At 44.9% G+C, this 16,818-nt stretch overlaps 1 protein-coding gene across 1 annotated transcript in view; it reads right to left on the reverse strand.

Moving 5' to 3' along the window:
* Window positions 1-16,818, reverse strand: part of CHCT1 (CHD1 helical C-terminal domain containing 1) — a 184,882-nt gene that overhangs the window by 146,964 nt on the left and 21,100 nt on the right. Inside the window, exon 4 of the mRNA XM_069227258.1 lies at window positions 256-391. Coding sequence (XP_069083359.1) covers window positions 256-391 — 136 coding nt within the window. The remainder of the gene's footprint in view (window positions 1-255; window positions 392-16,818) is intronic.

The raw sequence follows: 16,818 nt of genomic DNA on the forward strand, positions 1-16,818 counted from the left end.
TATTTTCGATTATATGTCAGTTGCTATTCTCAATATCTGGTATTGATTCTGCCCTTGTGGTTCAAAGTTTGACACCGATACCTTAAACGTTTTTTCTGAATGTGTCGATTTGTGCATTATGTCATTATGTGGTGGGGCTGCCAACAGAATTACATATTTCCTACGGGTGTGCATTATGAAGTTAGTAGACCATATAAATTCTGCGAAAAATGAAACAATATACCATTATTGAAACAGGAAAGTTGACCTTCTTACCAGAAACTTGTCCATCTGGTTGCTCTTTGTGTACTTGTAGAGACGGTCCATCTGGTTGCTCTTTGTGTACTTGTAGAGACGGTGCAGCGTTTTTGCGTCCATTTGAGAAAATAAAGATACAAATCTCCACATCACCCTAGAAAGGAAAATATATTGAATGGAACAAGGGAATAAAGCACTCAGCAGCAGTGAAATTAGGTCTTACGCTGTCTTTTAGGTTTCTATCACCCCACATGCCTTTTCTCTGATTGCAAGCCCATCATCTCACAAGACATCAGCAAGTAAATAATGTAGCACACTGCACTTCCTAGAGTACTTCATTATATTTTACAAATGTTTCTAACCCCACCATCCTAGCCGCAGTGTTACCACTGAATACATTCGTATCTTTTCACACTGCTCCACATTCTTGAATTGAATTATTCCCCATAGTTATTCTATTAATCTGAAATGTTTTGTAACATGGCGCGTGATAATGCAATGAGCAAAGAAAGATTCCAGTCTTCAATCACCTGAATCCCAGAGGAAGGATCAGAACAAGGACTCTGCCCGCTAGCGTTCCCAGTGCAACAAAAGCAGGACTTTCTTGCCACTACTAGATCATAGTCTTTGGCTGCTGCCTTACCTCGCCCTATGAAAGCAGCAGCCTCAACCACAAGGCAGTAACACCTATGCCTTGGGGGCTGGGTGGGGTGCTTGATTGATAGGGGAGGGTGTGCTTGCTGTGAGTGTGCATTTCGAGGGTGCTGGTGCCCCCTGTGTGCTGCAGCATTGCAACCCACTTTATTATGAGTCAATGACAATGCTGCTGCACCTTTCCCATTGGGCTTACCCATAGAAACCCTGGTTTCTGCCTGTCAGCCCAGTGGGAAAGTGGTAATGGGGCCGGCAGGGAGGTCGCTAGCACCGCGGCGACCTTCCCTTCGGGAGTTTGGCAGATTGATGTTTCTGTCCCCCAAACTCATAATCAGCCCCTTTGTGTGCAATGTGTTTGTCTCGTGCATCATGTCTTGTCTTCTGCCTCTGCTTGATTCTGAGGCCTCAGATCTCAATAAGACCTACATGGAGGCGAGGGAGGTCTGTCTTGTGTAGGGGGTTCAATCAGTGAATTTATAAAGCGCGCTATGTACCCGACAGGGTTAAAGTGATTGGTTCCTTACTACTCAAAGGAAAGCATACCCAGCATTCCTTGCTGCCGTTTGCATGGCTTCCCAACAATTCTGCGTTAGGTAGCCGTCTCTGACCTTCGATCCTTAGTTACCTCACGGACAGCCACTGGGCTAAAGAGGATTATAGATCTCCTGTGGGAGTCTCTGAACCCCTAAAGCCCCCTCCCAAAGCGTGCCCTTTTCTAGGTGGCATAGTGCAACGCCTTAGAGCATCTTTGGTTCTGCGTCCATGACAGTACCACAGCAAGGGTAAAGCTGTTCTGTAATTTGCATGCATCCACACCCCTTGGGAAATAATGGAATGCCCTACACATTGTGAAAGCGTCTCTAGCCCTTCCTATAATTAGGAAGCACCCTAGATGAGCAAAACGTGTGCGTAAGTGCCCAGGAGACTTCTGTAATCCAGCCTCTAAATTTATTTCCTTTCTAGTTTCGGCTTTGGGTACCCAGATATCATGGCACTGCATATTATAGAGATTGAAAAGAAAGGTGGCCAGGCACTGCAACCAACCCCCGCTGAGCATATATATTGACTGAATAAACCAAAGGTTACAAGAACATTATAGTTAGGAAGTAGAATTTAAAAAACCTTAGAAATTCACTTAAAAAAACCAAAGGTTACAAGGACATTATAGTTAGGTTCTGAATTTGCTTGCACAAAACCAGAGAAATTCAGCAGTTGTAATTAATAGCACTCCCGTCATGCATCGTTTTTCATTCAATAATTTGACTTCTAATGTTTCATTGATATTTTTATTGACATTTAAAAAGTTGTCATGAGTGCTGTAATCTCTGGAGTAATTAGCAGTGCATGGCGAGGGCGTGACTTATAGTTACCTGCGAGTTCTAGTTACTTGAAATAGCTCTAATTATAACTTCTGAATTTCTCTGGTTTTGTGCGAGTAAATTCAGAACCTAACTATAACATCCCTGTAACCTTTGTTTTTTAAGTGATCATATATATATATATATATATATATATATATATATATATATATATATATTTATATATATGTACATATTTAGATATATATGTATTTATTTAGATATAGATAAAGTCAGATTTAAACATTTTAAGCAAACTAAACTTAATGTGTGTGACAAGGTGCAGTATCAGTTGTTTCAGTGCCGCCTGCTGGCACTTTCACCAGCTGGGGAGGTAGCATGGGGGGACATTGAAGACAAATAGCCCTCTGCCCATGCCACTGGCTGGGCCTTGAAAAAACTTTTCAGCCTCCCCAGAGTCTATTACAGTGGGCACAGTGGAGGTAAAATGGAAGGTGGATAAAAAGAGAGACAAAGAGAGTGAGAGAGAAAAGCACAAGCTGCTTATTTATATTTTGTTTTCAAGACAAAAAAGTTACATGAGCAGTAACATTCAGTAGTACATTCAAAAGTGACTGGAAAGTATTTAACATAGTACAATGCTCAGCTGCTTTTAATATTTTTGTCCGAGCTGCTTTTGAGCCTCACGCATGACCTCATACTCCTCCAATGTGGTCCATCTGTCACTCACTCAGTCTTCCAACCAGTCATGTCATGCAGGTTTCTGTCCACAACCAATCACACAAGGAAAAAGCACTGCAATACTGCTCTTGTGATAAAGGCATGACGTACAAATTACAATTCATGTAATATAAGTTACATAAAAGCAAGCTACTAATCCACTCATAAGGCCTTTGAAATAGAACTCTGGTCAACTAGATTTCTTTCAAAGGGTTTACCTGGCACCACGAGAGAAGCAAGTGAGCCAGTATAATTCCTTGGTGTGCTCTAGACTCCAAAACACCTTGATCTAAGAGTGCACAAAGTGGACATTTCTTCTCTAGCATGGACATACCATGATACAGAAGAGCAAAACACTTACCAAGACTTTTAACTAATACCACTAATGTTACAAATGCACACGAGCAGTCATGGGGAACCAAACTAGATCCAGGGGCATAGCCATCAACAGTGCAACAGTTGTAGTGGTATGGGGTTGCAGTAGTCCAAGTAAGAGGCTGACTGCATCTCAGTTGATGGATATGGTTTACCATCAAACTAGTGAATGGGGGGTATTCTCCTTGTTTGCATTAGAGACAGTGGTAGACTTGCAGACACTTTTAAAGCTTGTATTGAACTCTCAAACTTTTTTGTGCTTTGAATTCAAGGTCATTTGGTCCCTATAAGCACATTTCCAGGATTATCTGTATATCTGAAATAGTTTTTGATCCATTTATGTTTCAAAGGGAATATTTTAGGGTTAATGGCATCAAAGGGCATTAAGTAATCTCTATCATCTCTTGTTTAAGGTAACATGATGTAGGACACTAAGGTAATGGTAGTGAAACTCACATCTCCCTAAAGATTTGATGTGTCCCTCAGACCAATAATGAAAATACATGGTGAAACACTGCACATTAAGTCCAGCTGTCAAATGGCAGAGGCAACACAGATAGAAGCCCAGATGCTAGACAGAGCACAACAGAAAAATATGAGCATTGGTAAGGCCAACAGCTCTCTCCTTTGGGACCTATTAGCTTTGCCAGTACCTTTAGTGATGCTGAAGAGAATCGCTGGGCATTCCCAGATATGGGTCCCGGACTGACTGCACCACTTGAACCAAGCTATACTTGGCTGAGGAAACCTAACTCAAGTGAAACTGGTGCTAGGTTGCTTGTTTTATGGATCAGGGAGAACCTGGCCCGGCAGTTCGGACTGAACGGGTCCCATAAGGAGCAGGGTCAAGACTGGTTTGCATATGGCTCGGTCCAAACTTAGGTGGCAAAGAAATGATGGATTGGGATGCGTCCTGAGCGATTACCAGTGGCTGAGATTAATTCAACCAATCCTTCCATCACCTTGTTATTTTTTAAAAAGGGCAAGTGCATAATGGAGTGGGGCAGTGAAGAACCACACAGGTTGAGAGAGAGCAGCGCAGAAAGAGAGAAAGAGAAGCACACCAGGGAGACAGCTGGAAAACACATGCATTTTCGTGGAGTGCTTAAACAAAAGAAAGTAGCACCCCAAAAAGCAAGGAGTGTAAAGACACAGTAATGCCTCCATGCTCCATGGGAGTGATAAGCACAAGAAGAATGAAAGCCCACACATGCTAAAGAATAAGAAGCAAGCAAACAAGGAACAATAATGCCAATCAACGGTAAGCAATGGGTGGCCTCTAAACCCACTGTAACCTAACAATTATTCTCGCATGCTCTGTCTCTATGGGAGTGATAAGCACAAGAAGAATGAAAGCCCACACACGCTAAAGAATAAGAAGCAAGCAAACAAGCAACAATAATGCCAATCAACGGTAAGCAATCCACTGTAACCTAACAATTATTCTTGCATGCTCTGTCTAGTAGGAGAGATCTAATAAATATACCCAATTTTGAACAAGTGGGAAACCAAAAGGAACAGTGAATTTCTGAGAAACATTAATACATACAAGCTAAGCACTGAACAGAGTTTTGGCAGAAGGAAAATTAACCTGATAACAAGACGGAGGGCTAATGAAATAATAGGGAAATTCTTACAGCAAATCACAGAAGACTAACAGGGTTTGCTGAGTGGTAACCATAACTACGCAATCTCACCAAACATCTAAATATTGTGAAGAGATTGTAGTCTTGCTAGTCTTGAAACTTACAATGAAGACAGATGAAGAGCAAAGGGAGTCTGATTGTAAATCACAAGAAACAAGAAGGCCTAAGCATATGACAAGCACTTGGAATTTTGCAAGAAAATAAAGGATACTCAATACTGGAAAACAAGTATCCATCCCAGCATGGATGATGGAAAGACAGTGTGCACACTGCCAGTTTAGTCTCAGCCAAAGGGTCTTATTTAGAATTTGGCGAATGTCCCGTCCCCCCACCAAAATGCAGCAAATGTCCTGTGTACACTATTAAGAGTGCATAGAGACCCTTGGAACTCTAAATAGGGCGAATGGGGAACCACTGCCCCTTTAAATTTGTCCCTGAGTTCTGCAAATATGGATGGTACTTAATTTCTTTGGCTACTCATGGACGTGAACTTTCTCGCAGTGTGCATGCAACAGATCTGTCACCATTAAATATAAACAAACAAATCAATAGGTCTGGTGTTGGCTGCCAGCTTTTTGGCTCTGCCAATGCTTCTTTTGTCATGATTATTGTAAACCAGGAGCTGCTGAATCCTGAACAAATTAAAAAATAGTGAAAAGCAAAAATATTTTTTTGTTTCAAAAAGCACACTTAATATGTTAGTCCCCACCACTGAAAGGAACTACTTTTTCTCTGGATGTGATGTCATCAGTGACTTTAGTGAATGGCTTACATGGGCTTAACTATTGCCCCATTTTGTTTTCTGTAATGGGCAGAAGAATAATATGAATGAAACAATAACCGACCAATGGATGAAGAGGGCTGGCTGAAAGTCTCTACAAGTAATTGCATATTATATATAATTTTAGTAAAATCAAAAGGTCTTGCCTAATGCTAAACCTAAAAAACGAGGTAGCACTTGGGAATCTTAAAGGGTTTGTGTGTAAGAAGAGTGCTCATGTAAGATATGGCATGAAGACAGGGCCATCACAAAGTATTCTGGCACTAGGCGCAATATATTGGTATTCCTCCTCAGTCGTTCTTCAGGACCCATATAAACACATCCCAAAACCATCCAATTCCCACTCACACGGTGCAGGATTCATTGATGTAAATTAAGGTAGACTGGGAAAGTTGCTGATATCCCTGCCTTGCCCCATTATACCATAGGCATTGCCCTCTCCTCACCTTGTCTCAGCCATGAAGGCAACGGCAGGAGGTGAAAGTTAGCAGGGCTGACTGAGCAGAGATGTCAACACTCACAATTATGGCAGAACACTCCTAATTTATATCTTGTTATCTTTATATGTTATTTTTGCTTTTATCCACTTAAAACATCCTCTTGCCAATGCATGATAATGTGAACATTATTTAACCCTCATGTTTCTTTCCAAGTCTCTTTTACTTGCTCTCAAATGTTGAGGTCTATGAGTAAGCCCTCTTTATCTTCTGCAGTGTCCCTTCCATGCCCTTGTCCCAGCCCCTGAGGAGATTTAGCCTACAGAGCTGCCAGCTTTGAAACTGGGAACAAGGTTTGAGTTCTGGCATTGACTTAACATTCTGTGCTTCTAGGCAAATGACTTAAAGAAGCCTAAAAATATGTTCAAGTAAAGTGCTCCAATGTCCTGGGCCACGTTTGTACTACGTAAAACTGCAAAACAAAATCCTCTGCAGCAAATGGGAGGCAGTTGAAGGGGTAATGAAGGTACAGAGGAGTCAACCTTGTGATGTCATATCGGGCGTGGAAGGGTACATGATGCCACTATATTCAATAAAAAACAAAGGTTCCAGGGACGTTATATAGTACAAAACCAGTGAAATTCAGCAGCTATAGTTACCTGAGCTAACTATAAATAATGCCCCTGCAATGTACTGCTTATGACCTCACATATTACATCACTCATAACATGGTGAGTGACATCACTGATGACATCTCAATGACATTACTGAGGACATCACCACAGTCATAATTCACAGAAGTACTCACACACCCACTCACACTCCTATACAACCTCTCGTACACCCTCTGTGAGTGGGTGCGTGAGTCTCTGAGTGGGTCTGTGAGTAGGTGCTTGAGTGTCTAAATGGGTCTGTAAGTGGGCGTTGGAGTGTATGACTTGGTCTGTGAGTGGGTACATGAGTCTCTGAGTGTGTCAATGAGCTGGCATGCAGTGTGCAGGATTGGGACCGCAGAGGGAGCCTCAAGGCCTCTGCGGTCCCAGCCAGCTCCCCGCCTCCTGCGGGAGCCAGCATTGCTATTGCACACATGGATCTGCAGGAAACGCAGCTCCCTGTGTGCAAGAGCAATAGTTTCATTGCTGTCCTGCCCGCATGTCTGCGGGTAAGGAAAGAGATGAAACCGCCACATCCAGTGAGCAGGAGCACTTTGACAGCTCCCGCCCGCTGGCACTGGAGTGTTTGCTTTTGCTTGGTGGGAGCTGTCAAAGCTCCTGCGAAGCAAAAGCAAACCGCTCAAAGCAGGAGCCAGTCCAGGGGGTCCCCAGGGCCATGTATGACTCCATGAGGGGGGGCCGCGTGGCCCCCTCATCCTATTTGCATGGGCCGCCCTGGGGAGGTGGTGGTACCTGGAGATAAGTATGTCCTGGGAGGGGAGCCGTGCAGTCCTCCTCCTTTTTTAAATAAAGAAATCCCCGGGTATGTGGGTGGCCTCCCTAAGCATTTTATTTGCAGCCCCAGGCTGGGAGGTGGCAGTCTCTGGGGCAGTGGAGGGGGGGGGGGGGGGTGCACACCCCCGTATTATTAATTTACTGTAATTTGCCCCAGGGAGATGGCAGTCCCCAGCACACGGGGTATGCACTGGCACCACAGTATAATTAATAACCAGTCCCTCAGGGAGGTGCAAGGGGCTTTGCAGGGGGCCCCTTGAATTGATTTAACGTTTTGCCCCGAGGAGGTGGCGGTCTCAAGGGCTACAATAAGCCATAGGAGAGGGGCCCTGCTCGCCCCCCTCCTATTTGTTTTAGCCCCCAATGCCCCTAGGACCTGGCACACCCAGGAGCAAACAAAACGAGAAGCATGGGAGACCGCGCTTTTTAAAAACAAAAATCTGCAGAACCATCGCATATTTTTCTGAATTTTTTTTTAGAAAATGATTTTAAGCCCTTGTGAGGTCCCCTGGCTAGGGGCTCAGGGTGTCCCTACCCTGGCCCCTTTTCTGTTTGTTTAGCTTTTTTTTTTTTGCTAAAGCTGAAAAATGGCTGCCAACACTTCCTTGTTGAATTGTTGGCCGCCAATCAGACATCAGCCTGGGGAAATTTGTATCCGCTGAGAATTTGCGTCCTTACATATCTATATTTCTTAAACTCTAATATCTCAAAAACTACTGAATGGATTTATACCAAATTACAAAAAAGCAAGCTTTTGGGACCAAGAACTAGCTTTCTGCCAAATTTGGTGTAACTCTCTCCAGCGGTTTGGGCTGGAGTCGTGTTCAAAATCCCTAAGGGAAAATGCATGGGAAAAACACGTTTTGGGAGCCCCCCCTTTTTCTCAGCCGCCGCTTGATGTATCAACCCAAAACTTTCATGACAGAAAATTAACCGACTGAAGGGTATGTTTTGAAAATTTCGTTAAGATTCATCAAGGGGCACCAAAGTTATTGGCAAAACAAAAAAGGCTCTTCCTATGTTGGTGCTAAATGTGACTACCTACTGGCGACTGACAGTAGGTGATAGATAGATAGATAGATAGATAGATAGATAGATAGATAGATAGATAGATAGATAGATAGATAGATAGATAGATAGATAGATAGAAAGATAGATGAAAGGGAGACTGGAGTGATGGAAAGAGAGAGAGTGCGAAATGACGAAGTGAACAGTTTGAGAATTTTTGCCAGGCCCGATGTCGGAACCCCAGCCCGGCCCAGACGCCAGTGCACCACAGAGAGCTCCCAGTCTTTTCCCATGAACCGCAGAACAAAGGGCAGCCCCCGCAGCTTGCGGCCCCACAGAAATAGCACACAAATTCTTGTTGTCGGGATTGCAGGCATGGCTGATGCAGCTGCATAAGGAGACGGATGGAAAGTGGGACATCTACGCTAGGCAGAAAGGCAGTTTAAAAAAGAAAATGCACTGGGGAAAACGACGCTGCATTTTTTTTATAAGAGGCCGCAAAGTTCCTGATCTGAGTCTCTGTCACGATCGGTGTCCTAGTTAAAATAGTGCTGGTGGTACAAAGCCTTAGGCAGATATTAACAAAAAAGCAGAACAGTGTCATTGAATGTACTTTGCGCATCTGTGGGCACACCACCTAACACTGTAGCTCGGACCATCATACCCACTGCTGAAACTGAGACTGGCATGAATATATTAATATTGTAAACGTGTATACTGTCTGTCTAAACCCTGGAGTATCAGTAGGCTTAAGGATCGAATCATTTTTACACTCAGACCGCAGTGCACAAAAATGCGGGCTTTATGGGTACAAACACCAAACCTGCAATGTACAAAAGTGACCAGTCGCAACCTAGTTTGCTGCACGCAATTTCCACATTGCACCTCATTCCACTTGCAAGGAAGCCATTAAAAGGCGTTCCCTGCTTTCATGCACCTTGCAAGAATGCAGTTACAACCCGTTATTGAAATACCCAGCTCTGAATGGTGCTAGTGCAGTCATAAAATGGAAGGATTCAGGAGGACCAGCCCGTACTCTGACATCGGGGCACTGAAGGCTCCCATACATGTCCACTGAAGTCATGGTAAATTGCTTTATACTGCAGTGTGGTCATTTCGTCATTTTGCTAACACGAACGCAGGAATGAAGGTCGGCTGTCCCTCGCAGGCGTTCATAAGGGGTCACAAAGGGAACATTGCCTCGTTATCTAAAGGGACCGGGTTCTACAAATGCCATCGTGGCACTGGGCAAATCAGTGCATCCCTCGGTCTGCAGAGCTATCCCAGGGCCGAACTGCAAGATGCTGTAGAAAAAGAACATCTTATAGCGTGTGAGCTGCATGGCCCAATGCTTAGCGGTGTTTTGGCTATGTTATTTTATTGTTTATATGTGTTTTTTTGGATTTTTGTGTTGTTAGTGATCACGTGTCTGTTGTTGGTTGGTTATATTTTGGTAGCCAGAATAAATGGGTATGGTCAGGAATGTAATTGTTGCAGATAATGCTGATAATTGCCAGCAGGAATGGTTGTGCTTATCATCAAGTGCAACCCACGCTGTAAACCTAGATGCCATCTGTATATGCATGTGGTTTGTGCAATCATGCAACACAACTCCCAAAAATAATGAACAAATCCCTGCCCGGTCTTTTCAATCAATATCACCTTTTCCTATCAATCACTATGTCCTCACTGTTCGCCCACTTTTACCAGATCCTTTACTCAGCAAATCTTTACTTAAAAAAAAATCATTATTGCTCTGTGTTGGGGGTGTTATTAGACATAATGCCTTCTGCTGAAAGCACACATTGGTATTCATTGGCAGCCCTCAATTATGGACCTGTGCTGAAGGTGTGGAAACACAATGAGGGAAAGAGCAATTGACAACTGTCAGTGCCCAAGAGCATTTGTACAATAGGGCTATTAACATCTGACTTCCCCTATTGGCCGACAACATCCAACAGTCCTTATTAACTTATTTTTTGCTTCTTTAGGCTTTCACTGAACTAAGGTAAACATCAATAGTTAATGCCCGCATATTCCACTTTTTCTAATCTGGCAGTTGCAGCAATGCACACAAGGTGCTAATTTTTATAAGAATACTGATATGAGGCTTGATTATTATGGAATGTATACCTGCTAATACCCTAAGCAGTCAAGGACTCCCTGAGGAGGCTTTCCGGATGCACGTGGGTCCCCAGACCACAGGTTGGGAGCCACTGCCCTATGTAAGCATATTAACTTTTGTATCTAATACTCTTGTTATAACTGATGTTCAAAGTTTGGGCAAATGCTATGATTTAAGTGAATGTCCAGGTGGACCAGGGTAGTTACTGCTTTAAGCAAGCCGGATGCTAACACCTTGGCCAGGATCTTGGCTTCAATATTGAGGAGGGAGATAGGCCGGTATGAGGTAAAGTTGTACGAGGGTTTCCCCTCATTAGGTATAACCAAGATGGTGGCCAGGAGTTGGTCTCTGGGTAAAGAGCTGAGTTGTATACAGTCCTGTAACATACATAGTAAGTAGGGGGCAAGTTTATAGAGTTCTACTGGCACACCATTTGGGCCAATGGCTTTGCCGGGAGTGAGATCGTGTATTGCCTGTATGTTCTCGGCCTCTGTTAACTCCTCTTCCAGGAGTGCCCTGTCAGTTGAGTCAATTGTCGGGAGGTATATGTCTGCCAGGAGTTCTCTGGCCTCTTCATCTGTGGTAGTAACTGCCGGGGAGTATACTTGAGTGTAATAAGCAGTGAAGATCTGCCCCATTTCTCGTGGGTCACCTACGAGCGCACGGGTGCTTGATCGTATTGTTGACACCCAACGAGTTGCCTGTTCCCTCTTGTCTAATCAAGCCAAAAGTTTTCCTACCTTATCACCGACTTCATAGAGACGGTGTTGTGTTGCTCTGTGGCTTGCTTTGGCATCATCAGTGGGATCGTCCCTGTATTCTTTTTGTTTTAATTGTAGTGTGTGTCTGGTGTCAGCATAGTCTCGGGACACAAGATCTCATTTGAGGTCTCCCAATTCTCCTTCAAGGGCCTCAAGTTTAGCTCGCTTGTCTTTTTTGTGTCCCACTATAAAGGAGAGGCCCTATACTTTGATAACTGGTTTATAAGCCTCACAGAGAGTTTGTGACGAGGCGACCAAGGATTCATTTTCGGTGAAGTACTTGTCTGTTGCATTTATAAGGCCATCTCTGACAAGTGGGGTTTTTAAGGTACCAGGGGTTGATTAAGATTTCATGTCTATCAGGGCTAATCAAAGGTCCCAAAGTCGCCCAGGTCGGCGAGTGGTCTAAGATGCCCCTAGTTAAGTGTTGGACCTCTGAGTAGTGGTGGGGTTGGTGCCTGAAGGTAAAGAGATGGTCGATCTGGGAGAGGCTGCCATGTGCCCCAGAGAGGAACATGAAGTGTTGTGAGTTTGGTTATGGGTGCACCATAGATCTATCTGACGAAAAGCAATGTGAAAATCCAATAATGGGCAGCATGAGGTGGACATTTGCCTTGGAGGGAAATGGTCAGACTCTTTGCAGAGCCCCAAGTTTAAGTCCCCTCTCAGTAGTATTATACCGTCCAGGAATTGGAGCAATAGATTCCCCAGGTCAGACAACAATAAGTCATGTAGGCAGGGTTGGGCATAGACAGAGCACACATTGACCTCTGTCCCCCCCACAGCTACCAGAAAAAGCCACATAACGGCCCTGGGTGTCTGACCTTGTGTGATGGATAGTGAGTGGGAGTGATTTGTGGACTATGATCCCCATTTCCCTACAGCTTTTGTAGCAATATTTATGTGCACAGCAGGTGTTGACCAACATATGTGTCTCATGAAGAAGGACAATGTCGGCTGCATGGCGCTTGATATATTGCAGCACACCTTTATGTTTAATTTTGTCTCCCAGGCCGTTTAAATGCCAGGAGAGGAATCTTATCTTGGACCTAGGTATCAGATCATTCATATGTGTGTATTAATGTTGAGGTAAGCCTCTTAGCAGATCATCTCTTTGTCTTAGTAAGCAAGGGGTCACGTAGGTCCAAGGGTGGATCCCACCAGTCAGCGTGGATGCAGCACCGGAGATTCTGACCATTAAAAGTATCACCAACACACAGACACAAACAAAACCCCATAAACAGTACCCACTCTCCCTACCTACCTGCATGACAGGCTCAAAACTACCCACCCTCCCCAACATTACAGAGTGCCTATTGCCCAAACTGGTATTAAGAACAAAAAAGGGTGGTATCAGTGTCAACCACAAGCAACCTCTTCCTAACTGCCCTCTCCCACCCAGCATGCTTTATGCTACCATTTGTCCCTTCTTCGCCTTAGTAGTTTCGTTGGCCAATTCTACTATGGCTTTTAAGTCAATGTCCTGAAGAAAAAAAAGGAAAAAAGGGAAGGAGGGAAAAGAAAAAAAGAGGAGAATAGAGGGGGGGTCGCCTTGGAACAGTGTAGTCGGATGAATCAGGGAGCTGTCCTGCCTCATTTCCCCTCAGACCATTCTCTGCACTGATCCTTGTAGTGGGACACCTCTGCATCCTGGAGCTGTGGTGAGTCCTGTCCAAAGGGTTGAATGGGTGGCTGGTCTACTGGAGTCGGGGTGTCACATTTTTGCTGTTGGCATTTGGCTTGGTTTTTGGGTCTTGCCCCCCCTTCTGGTCTCCATCCCTCAAGCCAGTCCCACGTCTCCTACGGGGTGGTGAAGTACCAGGTCTTCCCCTCCACCGCCACACACAGCCACACCCGGAATAACAGCATATTTGTGGCTCTTGTCTCGAGTGCATGTTTCATTTCCAAGAAGCTGCTGCGCTGCTGTTGGACACAAAGGATAAAGTCCGGAAAAAAAGCTGATGGATGCATTCTCATATCTGACTGGGGGCAAGTGGGGGGACACTGCGTGTCATTTGCATGATGACATCGTGATCTCATAAGTTAAAAATGCAAGCAAATATAGTTCGGAGTGGCGCGCCTGGTTTAGTCATGGTGCCCGGGATTCTGTGGGCACGCTCACCGGAGAAGTATTTGTATAGTCCACAGGGTTGCAGGCCTCTACGAAGAGGTCAGTCATTGGACCCTACATCATCTCAGGTCTCTCAGGTACCCCAACTATGCATATATTATTTCTCAACAAGCGACCCTCAAAGTCTTCAAGTTTTGCTCCCAAGGCTTCAGTTGTTGTCTCAGAGCTCCTTCATTTGCTTGCGTAAAATGGCCGTTTCTGATTTAAGGGTCGCTAGTGAGTCTTCAGCTTCTTTTAATCAAGTGCTTATCTTGCGTAGCTCTACCCTCAGCAGTGTAACCTCCATGGAAACGGTGTCAATTTTGGTTTCCAAGGAACCTCTGACACCTTTTATTGTGGTAATAATGTCTTTTAGTGTGAGGGTCTCATCGTTTGGATCTTTTTTGGCCAGGGTAGGTGCCCCATGTGTCTGAGTCCCATCATCATTTTCTTGGGGGAGTGCAAACCTGTCAAACATAGTTTGATGTGCCGCTCGCGGGCACCACTGCCCCCGTCATTGCAGCTTAGAACCAACACACCTGAGCCTAGTGAGGATGTGATGGGGAAAAAGACTCTACAGAGGTATTCTCCACTGCCTGCCAGGGTGCTTCGATGGTTAAATCCCCCTGCGGCCTGTAGGGTTTTCCACTCCGGGTGATGAGCCGAGGCCCAGAGACACACAATGCCGGGCTCCTTCACTAGATTTATAGATTTATACTGCTGTGCGTATTCCATCAGGTCTTTAACAGCCACAGACATTCAAATCGCCTCTGGGTCTGGTCCAGTGTTCACAGCTAGCTTGGGGAGCAATGTGGGTGATTTGGCCTGGGGAGGGGCCAGAAGCACCCATTCCAACCCTCAGAGTGCAAGGGCCACAGTGGAGGTGTAGGTTAAGTTCGGCTTCCAGAGGCCCCTTTCATGTGGTGCCAGATAGGGAGCAATTTATTCACAGCATGAAATCTTCAACAAGAGGCCAAATCAGGTGAGTGGAAAGAGAAGGAGGGGGCTGCCTCCTCACATCAAGGTCAAATTAGGGTAAGGCATGTGTGGGGGCCCGGTTGGTGCCCTAGAGCTTCAAAACTTCCCTTTGTGAGGGGGCAGTGTCAGGGTTCAGGATCAGTGTCGATGAGGCAAATGCCCCGTGCCTTCCCCGGGCCCTTCTTCACTCATTGGGGGTCTCGTGCAGTGGCCGGGCCAGCCTGGTGTTCGCTCGTGCCCTAGTACTGCCTGCAGGTCTCCCAGGTCAGCCCGATGCTCCGGTCTTGTATCAAGCGGTTCCGTTGGGCTGTTGAAAGGCAGGTTTCTGAGGGTGAACGTCTGCCCCTGGCAATGCCAGCTGCAGTCACTCCACTTCTCTTTGTCCATGCTTGGCAGCATGCCCCCGCTAACCAGGTCCGGATAGGCAATATCCCTCAGGGGCCTGCTGATGTTTTAGCGCCCTTTCAGGAGTGGGCCCAGAGATCAAGCAGATCAGAGCTCTCAGGTGCTGGGCCAGTTAGGAAGCCCCAATGGGAAATTGCAGCATTGTGGTCAAAAGTCATTGTACAGGTAGCGCCTCAGCTACCCACCACCGGTGCAAAGGTAGAGGGCTGCGGATGCTGGATTTTTGTCGGATTTTGGTGGGATTGGGTTGGCAGTGATCGGAAGCCGCTCTAAGCTGTGACCACCTTCAATGGCAGTCGGCCACCATATCAAGGACTAGAAGTGTTTTAATACATTTTAGGCAAGACAGGCTGCATATGTCCAGTTCGGACTGCAAAAGTAGCAGTTACTTAGGAGCATATTGATGCGTTCTCCACTTTCTTATCTCCTGGATCTGGCAGTGATGCTTCTTCTGATGGTAAAGAGGAAGAAGACATTTCGAATAAAGTGGAATTCATTTCAGGCATTTAAGGGAACTCTTCTTCAAAATTCACCAAGGGGTACCAACAGTTCAGAAAGTGTGAGAATCCTCATTGATTAACATCCTTCTATTATCAGAACGTATATTTGTAATGACATTGTGAAATAGAAGCTTATCCATAGCAGGATATTTATATGAGGGTAAAAGTCATCAATAGGCTATGTAGGATATTGAAAACCCACTCCTTTCTTCTGTGCTTGAGAACTTCATATAACTGTGCCCCCTGCACATATTTCCCTTTGCAGCGTATCCTGTTCATCAGCTGCGTCAGTAATTAACTAAGGCTCACTCTGCAGTCCTGCCAAGTTTCCCAGATCCATGCTTTATGCTCCAGTTCATGTTTTATCTTTGAATTCTGGAACTTGTAGTCTTATTTATTCCATTGTAGAACATGGCTAAAAGTCCCAGAATTCAACGGAAAACATCAGGACCAGAGCATCACATCACACATGGACCTGGGAAGCTTGGCAGGTATTACTTTGCAGGAGGCTCATTTAGTGCCGCTGATACTGCAGATGATATCATTGATTGTAATCAGCTCTGGAGATACACATCATATCTTGCTCCACTCCTTCAGGAGACACAATTTCGCAGGTAGATTGTGCCACTTCTCCAAACACTCTTTTCTCTCCATTGTCCTGCACAGCAGCGCTACAGCAGCATCTTCAGTTTCTATTGTATTCCTTAGTAACCTAGGGCCAGATGTACAAAGAATCCTGTTTGCATCTTCCTAATTGCAAATCTTTGTGAAAGGCAATTAGGAAGTCACAAACAGCAATGTACTAATATGTGTCTCAGACACATTTAAAGATTCCTAGTAGGTCGCCTATGGACCTAACTCATCAATATTCATGAGATTGGTCGCAATTTGCGACCCATTGGGAATGGCCTGAAATCACAGGGATGGTGGCCTGCTGGGGTCAGCAGACCACCATGTCTGTGACTGCTTTTTAAATCAAGCAATTTTAAAAAAATGCAGCCCGTTTTCCTTAAAGGCAAATGGGCAGCATTTCAAAAACATAAATTAAAAGTATTCTATTCATTTTTTAAGAGTAGGCAGTAGTTAGTGGGACCACTGCCTGCTCTTAAATAAATATTTGCACCCACATTCACAAAGGGGAAGGGGTCCCCAAGGGACCCCTTCCAATTTTCGAATGTGTTACCTGTAAATGTTTTGCAACCGCATTCCGGTTGCAAAACATTCATACATCCCACAGAGAGTCACTATTAGAAAGGGACACCCTTAGCACGCCCCTTCCTAATACCAAATCGCAAACCTATTTTGCGATTCATT

The sequence above is a fragment of the Pleurodeles waltl genome, chromosome 3_2 (assembly GCF_031143425.1).
Source record: "Pleurodeles waltl isolate 20211129_DDA chromosome 3_2, aPleWal1.hap1.20221129, whole genome shotgun sequence".
NCBI classification, from domain to species: Eukaryota; Metazoa; Chordata; class Amphibia; order Caudata; family Salamandridae; genus Pleurodeles; species Pleurodeles waltl.